Source organism: Capricornis sumatraensis, unplaced genomic scaffold (genome assembly GCF_032405125.1).
Source record: "Capricornis sumatraensis isolate serow.1 unplaced genomic scaffold, serow.2 scaffold13, whole genome shotgun sequence".
In the NCBI taxonomy this organism is placed as follows: Eukaryota; Metazoa; Chordata; class Mammalia; order Artiodactyla; family Bovidae; genus Capricornis; species Capricornis sumatraensis.
The window spans coordinates 2,679,231-2,690,780 of record NW_027184624.1 but is presented as its reverse complement, the minus strand read 5'-3'; the positions used below and the strand labels follow the sequence as shown (position 1 = coordinate 2,690,780).

At 37.7% G+C, this 11,550-nt stretch overlaps 1 protein-coding gene across 4 annotated transcripts in view; it reads right to left on the bottom strand.

Annotated features, from left to right (window-relative positions):
- Window positions 1-319: 319 nt before the first annotated feature.
- Window positions 320-11,550, bottom strand: part of LOC138072369 (lysozyme C, kidney isozyme) — a 55,442-nt gene continuing 44,211 nt past the window's right edge. For 2 of the 4 annotated variants that reach the window (XM_068963463.1, XM_068963464.1), the window contains 4 exons: window positions 6,111-6,447; window positions 4,343-4,507; window positions 2,411-2,489; window positions 320-1,175 (listed from right to left, as the gene is read on the bottom strand). In XM_068963463.1, the coding sequence (XP_068819564.1) occupies window positions 1,109-1,175; window positions 2,411-2,489; window positions 4,343-4,507; window positions 6,111-6,246 (447 nt within the window). In that variant the 5' untranslated portion in view covers window positions 6,247-6,447 and the 3' untranslated portion in view covers window positions 320-1,108. Of the gene's footprint in view, window positions 1,176-2,410; window positions 2,490-4,342; window positions 4,508-6,110; window positions 6,448-9,885; window positions 9,973-10,723; window positions 10,800-11,550 lie in introns of those variants that run through there. The other 2 variants (XM_068963466.1, XM_068963465.1) reach the window with 2 other exon arrangements.

Below are 11,550 nucleotides of genomic sequence, written 5' to 3'. Positions count from 1 at the left end.
ATTTTTGGATTTTGTAAGAACTTTCTTTTTAAGATGATATATACCCTATCTCTTTATGATTAAATCCATTGAGGAAAAAATGTTACTTAATGTCAATGTGCATTCTATGATTAAAGAGAATATACACACAGAAAAAAATCTAGCTGTTTCGGTACAGGTAAGGATGTAGGAAATACTAAGTGTCAGATAATCTTTTTCTCAAATATATATGTATGTATTTTTTCAGAGACACTAAATGACTTAACAAAGAAAGACGAAGTATAAATTGCAAAGCTTTTACTGAAAATGTACTTTTTATAGCATTCATGATTTCACACCTGTGATTAACTAGCAATGATTTCAATACTTACAAACTCTTCTGCCTCTGAATTTGTGATAATGCATGAAACTAAGCTGATAACATTAAGAAAAAACAACAGCTCATCTAATCCATCTTTATATCCTTCATGACAGCAAGATGCACAATTGAGTTCTTTAAAAGGGCTAAAAGTGATTGACATAAATTCTGAGCTTATTTTTAAAGCTGTGTAAATGCAACATTTTTAAGACAACATTTAAAACAAAGGTCACACTTTATGAAAACAAAATTCTTAATTCAGGCTTTCTTCATTCTTAGTCATTTGGCATTCTGCTCCATTTAACATTTTATATTGCCCAACAAAGAGTGATTATCTTTCACTGTTTTTGGAGATGACTGAACAGATGACGGTGTTACGTGCCTACTACACAGGTGGGATCTTGCCTAAGATCAGTTTGCTTAAAGATATTATTTTGCTATATTTTTGTTGAATATTGGGGAGTACTTGTATGATTCAAGATGAAGTCTGTGCTATTTCTTTAAGAACTGAATGCTCTGGATATATATTTGATAATTAAGATTTTAGACAAATATTCACCAGCATTAGGTCTATTAAACTGAAATACACTGTGGGCCTAATATCAAATAATAAATACATGAAGTAAACATTAAGTATCTTAAAAGAAAGACCACATGATCCTTCTTCTGTAAAAAAAAAACATTATTTGTTTGAAAGTATGACCTTTCCCTCAACTATTACTTCCTGAATATGAAAAAGAGATAAAATGGGTTGAAGTAAAAACTCCAGCGTTACACTCCACAACCCTGAATGTAACTGGTGAGATCTTGGTTTTGACAATGACTTCTCCATGCCACCCTGTAGAGAAAGATGAAACAAATGGTAATAAGGTTGAAACATAGCTTCACTGTATTACATATATTTCAAGTCCTTTGGGAAAACAACATAGTTTATCAATACATGAAATAAAAGCTACAGACAGATCCAAGTATTGCTATTTATTACCTGGAGATATGTATACCAAGGACTTCACATCTCCCCCAAACCTTCGCTGGGGCACAGAACATCTGAGTACAAATGTTGAGTCCTGTGTAGTTCACAGCACAAATGCAAAGTGCATTCCATATTTACTTAATGACAAAAATAATGTCAAGATATGACAAGGAATTAGTATAAGGTGGAGAATCTTAAAACCTCTAGAAATTCCCAAAAATAAATTGAGGAGTAAAAGAATAAGATTTTGAATCCGTTAAAGTAGATTGTTTCTATGTTATACACCATTTAGCATGAATCCAAAGCTGCAATTTTCAGTTCTCAGTACCATACTTTGCTCTTTGGAAATATTCTCTCACCTCTTTCATAACAATAGGATAAAACAGCTCTCTCCTTTAATACTTAACGCATACCACACTCTGTAATGGGAACTAACATAGTGTTGTACATCCATTATATTTCAAACACAAACAAACAAAGCAATAAAGTCCTAGAAAAAGAGGTCAAATTTGTGGTTAGGTAGAGTGAGGGAAGGGGAATTGGATGAAGGCAGTCAAAGGTACTACAAACTTCCAGTTATAAGATAAATAAATACTAGGGATATAATGTGCAGCATGGGGCTTCCCTGGTGGCTCAGCAGTAAAGAATTTGCCTGCAATGCAGGAGATACAAATTCAGTCCCTGGGTTAGGAAGATCTCCTGGAGGAGGGAAGGGCAACCTGCCTCAGTATTCTTGCCTGGAATAATCCCATGGACAGAGGAACCTGGCAGGAAACAGTTTATTGATCACAAAAGTCAGACAGGACTTAGTGACTAAAGAGCAAAAACAAATATAAAGCATGATAAATATAATTAACACTGCTATATTTTATATATGAAAAGTGTTAAAAAGAGAGTAAATCCTAAGAATTTTCACCACACACAAATTTTTTTTTATTTCTTTAATTTTGTATCCATGTGAGATAATGGATGTTCACTAAATTTATTGTGATACTGTTTCCTGATGTAAGTCAAATCATTATGCTATACACCTTGAACTTACATAGTGCTTTATGTCAATTACATCTCAATAAACTGAAAGGGGAAAAAAACCCACATACCATGCTCTAATGCCTTGTGGATCACTGACAACCCTCTTGGCACATGCTACAGCTTGAGTGATGTCATCTTGCAGCAAAGCTGAAAAAGAGGTGGTGAGAAGTGAAAATAACATTCATAGAAATGTTAAGTTTAGGCTCAGTCAGCTTTATTCTGTTAGGCTGAGGAAAGAACAACTAAAATAATTTTTAAGGGTCTGTTTATCTGTTGATGTTGGGGGAAACTCTTCATTCCATCCCATTTGGCATCTGTTTCTCATTTACCAAAGTCATTGGAAGCTCTGGAATTATTAATTAGCATGATAGAAGGTTTTCTTTTTACTAGGAACTATTGGAAAAAAAAAAAAAAAGACAAACAAGCAGAAACTGGTCTAGCAGGTTTTTGCTCAGCAATTCAACGCTGGAAATTGATTCTAAAGAAATAATAAGAGATGTACTGAAAGACATGTATACAAACTGTTTCATAGCAATTAATAGAGGGCATAAATGGAACTAGCCTAAATGTTTAACAGTAAGAGTTAGGTTGATACATTATAGAGCATTTATATTGTGAAAATCTATTCATTTTTAAAAAACAATAAGGATTGGTATTTGTTGACAAAAATAATTTTGTGTAATAAAGACAAAATTGTAAAGCAGTGACTATAGTACAATTTCACTTTTGTTATGTGGGTACAAATGTGTATAATATAGCTTTACATTCATGTCCGGGATTGTTGTGTATTCCAAAAGAACATGTGGATACCAAAATTTCTCTATGGTCATACATGTCTGGGTAGTAAGAATTTTTATTCAATGACAACAGGTTATTCCATAATACAAAATGTTTTAAATAAATTAACTGGATACAAAAGTATATTCTTAGACTCATCTTCACTATTAGGATTTGTAATATTTAAAAATTTAGCAGTATCAATTTTGCTATATTTCTCCAATATTTCAGGCACTAAAGATTCTACATGCTTTGGGAGGTTCAAAAAAAATGTAGGGGATATATGTGTACCAATGGCTGATTCACACTGAGGTTTGACAAAAAAGAACAAAATTCTGTAAAGCAATTATCCTTCAATTAAAAAATAAATTAATTAAAAAAAATTTTTTTTAAAGATTCCACATGCTTTCTCTATTTTAAAAGGAAATCAATAGAATACTTGTTTCACCTCAATTAAGCAAATTTAGAAATTAACTTGTTAGAATGACAATTTTTATATAGGAGCTGTGTTTTTGGAGATTCGTTCTAAAGAATTTATAAATGAAATGTCATAATGTTTCTAATTCACCTTAAAATCACTCAGCAAAAAGAAGTTTATATACATATATATATATATATACACATAAGTAAATATGCCAAAATGTTAACAACTGTTAAAGTACGTGATGAGCATATTGATGCTTATTATAGTAATGTTTCTAATTGTCCATATATTTAAAATATTTTATCATAAAAAGTAAAAACAATTTTTTAAAAATACCATGTATATTCCTCCACTTTGATTAACTAGTAATTCTTTTGTTTTCCAATAAAGGAGGGTAGATTTTTAAAAACAGACCACCCAACAAAATTATCGCTAATCCTCCCCAAACAAGGAAAGTAGAAGGAATGGCATTGTTTTCCAAAGTATCAATATGTCCAGTTATGATAAAGTGATAGGTCATTCCAGCAACTCCTGTATGTTAGCAAACAGCAAACTTTTATGATTAGAAACTGAAGAAATTAGGAGGAGGAGAATAGAGTTTCTAGATATTAAAATGGAGTTTTTATAGGTCCCTGATGAACCCTTCAAGATTTTTTTATTTCTATTGAATCTTGACCTATAGGATTGTTCCAATTTTCCCATAAGATGTTTATGGAAAAACCTGAACGAACTTTTTGGATAACTCAATAGGCATAACCAGGTGAGTCCTGTGCCATCACTCCACATTATCTTGTCTTACCGCTGCAGGGTATATGACAGGCATTAACTGCTCCTGGGGTTTTGCCATCATTACACCACCAGTGGCTATTGATTTGAAATATCCCATAATCAGTGCTTCTGTCTCCACTATTGTAGTTTGTAGCTTGTGTGTTATAACTGCTTTCCCATCTGGCCAAACACATCCCTGAAAAAAACATATTTTGAGTAATAAAGAGTGAATCATGTGACTTACAGTTCATAGCATAATCAGTTCTACTTAACTAGTTCTATTTTACTAACGACTTACTTTACAAGTATAAAGATGCATTTTACTTGTAAAGTGTTTTAACACTTTGGTGTTAAAGGTCCCTTCAGAAAATTCTTTTATTAGCAAATGATTTGGTAATACAAATGAAAAAGATAACATATTTTTAAAAATATCTTCCATTGCTATTACACTTTCCTTACTACTAACACCCAGGTAGGATTAAGCCTAGAACAGAAAAATCAACAGAGTTGTTGAGTGGGTTTGGTCATTAGCAGCAGATGCATATGTTAATGGAAAAATGCTTTTTATCAGAAAAAAATAAGGATTTTCTGGGAGAAAGAAAATTTATGATACCGAAGGCGAATTTGGGTATCAAATTATAATGCAGGCAAGAATCATAGAATAGGAAAGGCTGGGTCATCCATCCATCCATCTAGCAATTGGCTAACTCATTCAAAAATATTTATGGAGGAGAAATGTCTGAATTCAGTACGAAAACTACAGTGATGACATTGACAAATATGGACTAAAATACAAAGGAAATTTTCCTTATGGCACATCTTAAATTCTGTGGAAGAAAATGAAAAATAATTAATGAACTAGAGTCAGAATAATAAAATGTCATTTCATGCTGCATTTCAGGGATCCTTATATAGATATTGATTGAGGGGAGATAGTTCTACTGTCCCTGTTTTAAGAGTTCAATGGAATTTTTAAAAAAACCTTGATGTTAAAAGTGCAACATCATGTTAGGGGGATTAAAAATGAGAAAAATACTGCCTTATTCAGAACCCAAGATCCAAATTAGAAATGGCTAGAGTCAAACAACAAGGGCTTGACAGACATGTTCCAGGTGCTAAAATGTATCTTATAGTCAGTCTACATGCGCCAGTTGTCAAATTTAGTAGCACTAGAGGAGTACATGGGAACCTTGCATGCTTAGAATGATGTAGAATTTGACCCACCATGCCTCATTCCTTCACCTGGTACATCTGATTCTAAAAGAACAAGTGGATACTTTTAACCATTGTAAGTGTATAAGCTTTTGAACTGTGGTGTTGGAGAAGACTCTTGAGAGTCCCTTGGAGTGCAAGGAGATCCAACCAGTCCATCCTAAAGGAGATCAGTCCTGGGTGTTCTTTGGAAGGACTGATGCTGAAGCTGAAACTCCAATCTTTTGGCCACCTGATGTGAAGAGTTGGCTCATTGGAAAAGACCCTGATGCTGGGAAAGATTGAAGGCAGGAGGAGAAGGGGACGACAGAGGATGAGATGCTTGGATGGCATCACCAACTCAGTGGACATGGGTTTGGGTGGACTCCGGAAGTTGGTGATGGACAGGGAGGCCTGGTGTGCTGTGGTTCATGAGGTCGCAGAGTCGGACACGACTGAGCGACTGAACTGAACTGAACTGAAGTGTGTAAACCCTCCAAGAAAGAAAAAAACATTCACTCAAAGACCCTTTCTTTTGGTTCATCCTCTATTAGTATCTGTTCTACACCTAGCTAACTATTTGAAAGGATGAAAAAGAGTTAACTTACAGTTTGCCAGGCTGATTCCCCTAAAGCCATCCATTCCAAATCTTTTCAGAGTTCTGGCAAGCTCACATCTCTCAAAGACCTTGCCTTGGACAGCGACCGAAAGGAGGAGAAGCCCCAGAATAAGGAGAGCCTTCATGTTGACTGAGAAGCCAGACCTCCAGGCTGACCAGGGGAGCTGGCCCTGCTTTTTAACATCTTTTCACTTCCTTCTTATGCAACTGGTTTGGGAGCTCCACCCTCTGAGACGTGGAAAACAGGAAATGTTGATTGGTTCACTAACTTTAAATTTTTCTTTCTTATGTTTGAAGAGGGACATTCTGACGTCCTAAGAATTAATCTGCAAGAAAATAGTGAAATGACATTACTTAAAGACATTGCTCAGGACTAATTGGGATTAGCACTATTGCCAAAAGCGGAACTTTTTCCTATTTTATTATGAATTTGAGCAAGTATAAAAAAAACCTGAATGAACATTTGACTCAACTGAAAATGAATTCCAATCTTTCATTACATTTTTCTTCATTAAGTTGCTTTATGTGCCTTCTGTATGTTGCCTTCATCTTTTTCCTTTAAGATTATTTTATATACACTTTCCACAAAAGAACATTGCCTGTTGTTCAGATAGGTATATAGTACAACACTATGTTGTTCGGCCAAATTCCATTCCTAACTTCTTGGTTACTCTTGTAAATTCTTAATTTATAAATCAATGTTTCGCTATTAGAAGTAAGCCTCGTGCAAATAACATTCTTAACTCCATGAACTGTGAACTTCCAGATGTTCAAGCTGGTTTTAGAAAAGGCAGAGGAACCAGAGATCAAATTGCCAACATCCACTGGATCATGGAAAAAGCAAGAGAGTTCCAGAAAAACATCTAGTTCTGCTTTATTGACTATGCCAAAGCCTTTGACTGTGTGGATCACAACAAACTGTGGAGAATTCTTCAAGAGATGGGCATACCAGACCACCTAACCTGCCTCTTGAGAAACCTGTGTGCAGGTCAGGAAGCAACAGTTAGAACTGGACAGGGAACAACAGACTGGCTCCAAATAGGAAAAGGAGTACGTCAAGGCTGTATATTGTCACCCTGCTTATTTAACTTATATGCAGAGCACATCATGAGAAACGCTGGGCTGGAGGAAGCACAAGCTGGAATCAAGATTGCCGGGAGAAATATCAATAACCTCAGATATGCAGATAACACCACCCTTATGGCAGAAAGTGAAGAGGAACGAAAAAGCCTCTTGATGTAAGTAAAAGAGGAGAGTGAAAAAGTTGGCTTAAAGTTCAACATTCAGAAAATGAAGATCATGGCATCCAGTCCCATCACTTCATGGCAAATGGATGGGGAAACAGTGGAAACAGTGTCAGAATTTATTTTTGGGGCTCCAAAATCACTGCAGATGGTGACTGCAGCCATGAAATTAAAAGACGCTTACTCCTTGGAAGAAAAGTTATGACCAACCAACATAGCATATTCAAAAGCAGAGACATTACTTTGCCAACAAAAGTCCATCTAGTCAAGGCTATGGTTTTTCCAGTGGTCATGTATGGATGTGAGAGTTGGACTGTGAAGAAAGCTGAGCACTGAAGAATTGATGCTTTTGAACTGTGGTGTTGGAGAAGACTTTTGAGAGTCCCTTGGACTGCAAGGAGATCCAACCAGTTCACTCTAAAGGAGATCAGCCCTGGGTGTTCTTTGGAAGGAATGATGCTAAAGCTGAAACTCCAGTACTTTGGCCACCTCATGAGAAGAGTTGACTCATTGGAAAAGACTCTGATGCTGGGAGGGATTGGGAGCAGGAGGAGAAGGGGACGACAGAGGATGAGATGGCTGGATGGCATCACTGACTCGATGGACATGAGTTTGAGTGAACTCTGGGAGTTGGTGATGGACAAGGAGCCCTGGAGTGCGATTCATGGTGTCGCGAAGAGTCGGACATGACTGAGCAACTGAATTGAACTGAACTGAATTCCTTTCTGACAAAGCCTTACTTCACGTTTTCATGTTAGAGCATAAAGAGTCATTGTAAAGCAAGGGAATTTTACAGCAAAAAAAACCCAAAAAAAACAGAATATGCCACCCCAAGAATCTTCCCCTTTGACACAAGAAAAATTTTGAGCTGAAGGCAATGCAGAAGAAGAAGATCCAAGAAAAGTTCTCTGTTCTCCCCCTATTTTCCTGAAAGCAGCACATAAATGTGTGCAAGAATTAATCATCAACATCCCTAGACACATATTAGGCCCAAGTCAGGACTAGAGAACTCTGGAAAACAACCTATACTGACTAGCTATTATTTTCCATTAGTTTCTGATGTATTTATTGTACCACTATTTGCTGCCCTTGGAAGCCCAGTACTCTTTGCCTCTGTTTTGTAGTTCCCCTAAAAATATATTGTTCTTTGGTTAAGATGATCTGTAAGTCCAAGTCCTAGACACCTCTTTGAGTTACTCACCACTTTCATTTCTCATAAGTATATATGAGATGTACATGTTAATATACTCATTTCCTTTTCTCTTGTTAAGCTGTCTTTTTGTTACAGAGTCCCAGCCAAAAACCTAAAATAGTGAAAGGAAACAAACATTTCCCCCTGTACAGTTTCTGGTGAGGAGGATGGGACCGTGAAAGGCTAGAACACTCCATTCTCCCTGGCGACTGCAATTGAAATATGGGATAACAGACAGCAGACCAGCAGAAGGTACAGATTCTTACCATGTCAGTCTCCCAGCTCTTTCTCTGTAGTGCACAGACAAGAGAGGAGGATAAAACTTTCTCCTTTTCCCTTCCTTTCCAAATTCACAGTGGCAGAAGAAAAACATTTGTGAAAACAGACCTTGAATTGTGATTCTCGTGAATCTGTTTTTGTTAATCAGCCCCTATGGTTACTGACTCTTAGCCTCGCAGGAAGAGTTACGTTTTCCTTTGTCATCTGTCATAAGGACGAAAAACCATAAGATGAGAATCTCCATTTGTTTTGTTTTCTCTTCTGAGAACTTGGCTTTGTCACCAGTGAGAATACTCCCTTTGTGGGGTTGGCGGGGTGCAGGTTGTCAGGCTTGCATCAGCAGTTAGCCAGCCAGCCAGCTAGCAGCCGAAGACATGAAGGGGACAGGCAATATTCTCTTTGTCCAACCATGCTGGCTGTCAGGGAAATTTGTCTTAATGAAGTGTCTCAGGTCATAAGAGGCCTTTAGGGCCTCTACCTTTGCTGCCTGGTTTGTGAAGGAAAAATTCTCCTCTCAGTATCACCTTTCTGGTAGCATAGGTTAGGAGGTCAGTTATGTAAGGTGTCCCACTTTGCAGGACATAGAGCTTTCTTTGTCACCTGAGACAAGGAAGGTCTTTGTTTCTTAGGCTTTCTCTGGAGTGGCTCTGCATCTTGAGAGGCCTACGTTTCTTAAGGGACAGCTCTTGCGTCCTAATAGTATAAGCTCTAATATTGGTTTTAAGCTCTTGTAAGCCCTAATATTGGTTTTAAGCCATGAAAAAGGCTCACTGGCTCAGACTCACAGTTGGAATAGATCTATTGAAGACTTGAACTTTTACACCTAAAAGGACTTTTAAGATAGCTCTCATCTTAAACAAGTGTCCTACAGGTACCAATGGGAAGATCAAATTGAGAAAAAAAAAAAAAAAGGAAAGAAAGAGAGAAAAGATAGAAATAGATACAGAAGGTACAGGGTTTTCCTGATGGCTCAATGGTAAAAAATCTGCCTGCCAATGAGGGGGACCCTGGGTCAGGAAGATCCCTTAGAGAAGGAAATGGCTACTCACTCCAGTATTTATGCCTGGAAAATCCCATGGACGCAAGAGGAGCCTCGTGGGTTACAGTCCACAGGATTGCAAAGTCAGACATGACTGAGCGACTGTGTGAAAGAAAAACAAAACACTTCCTTAACTTTCTCAACAAGGTTAGGAGGGGAACATCAGAGGACTGTCAAGAGCTACAGCTGGCACTCAAGCAGGTATAAAACTTACAGAAATATTGATAGCCAGGAAATAGCTATGACAAAGGTCCAGAAAAGGCACATGAAGGCTTGATTTATTGTCCTTTACTTTGTAAAGCCAACCCCACCAGGTCCAGACATCCCATATTTTGGGCCTGCACTACCAAAAAAATGTCAAAATTGTTGAGTTCTCCTATCCTCCTGTTAAACAAAGGGAAAATGTAATAATGATGATCTTAGGTTTCTGATAAGGGCAAATATACCCTTGAGTTCCATCTCATATAAGACCCACAGTCCCTTCTCTGACCCTTGGAAATATTGATCTTACTGTATCTTTGAAATGTAAGCACCCAAAGAGATCCTTGTTGCTAAAGCAATTCAGTTCAATTCAGTCACTCAGTTGTGTCTGACTCTGCCGCCCCATGAACCACAGCACTCCAGGCCTCCCTGTCCATCACCAACTCCCGGAGTCCACCCAAACCCATGTCCATTGAGTTGGTGATGCCATCCAACCATCTCATCCTCTGTCGTCCCCTTCTCCTCCTGCCCCCAATCCCTCCCAGCATCAGGGTCTTTTCAAATGAGTCAGCTCTTCGCATCAGGTGGCCAAAGTATTGGAGTTTCAGCCTCAACATCAGTCTTTCCAATGAACACTCAGGACTGACCTCCTTTAGGATGGACTGCTTGGATCTCCTTGCAGTCCAAGGGACTCTCAAGAGTCTTCTCCAGCACCACAGTTCAAAAGCATCAATTCTTCAGCACTCAGCCTTCTTCACAGTCCAACAATCACATCCATACATGACCACTGAAAAACCATAGCCTTGACTAGACAGATCTTTGTTGGCAAAGTAATGTCTCTGCTTTTGAATATGCTGTCTAGGTTGGTCATAACTTTCTTTCCAAGGAGTAAGCATCTTTTAATTTCATGGCTGCAGTCACCATCTGCAGTGATTTTGGAGCCCAGAAAAATAAAATTAGCCACGGTTTCCACTGTTTCCCTGTCTATTTGCCATGAAGCGATGGGACCAGATGCCATGATCTTCGTTTTCTGAATGTTGAGCTTTAAGAAAACTTTTTCACTCTCCTCTTTCACTTTCATCAAGAGACTCTTTAGTTCTTCACTTTCTGCCATAAGGGTGGTTTCTTCTGCATATCTGATGTTATTGATATTTCTCCCGGCAATCTTGATTCCAGCTTGTGCTTCCTCCAGCCCAGCCTTTCTCATGATGTGCTCTGCATATAAGTTAAATAAGCAGGGTGACAATATACAGCCTTGATGTACTTCTTTTTCCTATTTAGAACCAGTCTGTTGTTCCCTGTCCAGTTCTAACTGTTGCTTCCTGACCTGCATTCAGGTTTCTCAAGAGGCAGGTTAGGTGGTCTGGTATGCCCATCTCTTGAAGAATTCTCCACAGTTTATTGTGATCCACACAGTCAAAGGCTTTGGCATAGTCAATAAAGAACAAATAGATGTTTTTCTGGAACTCTCTTG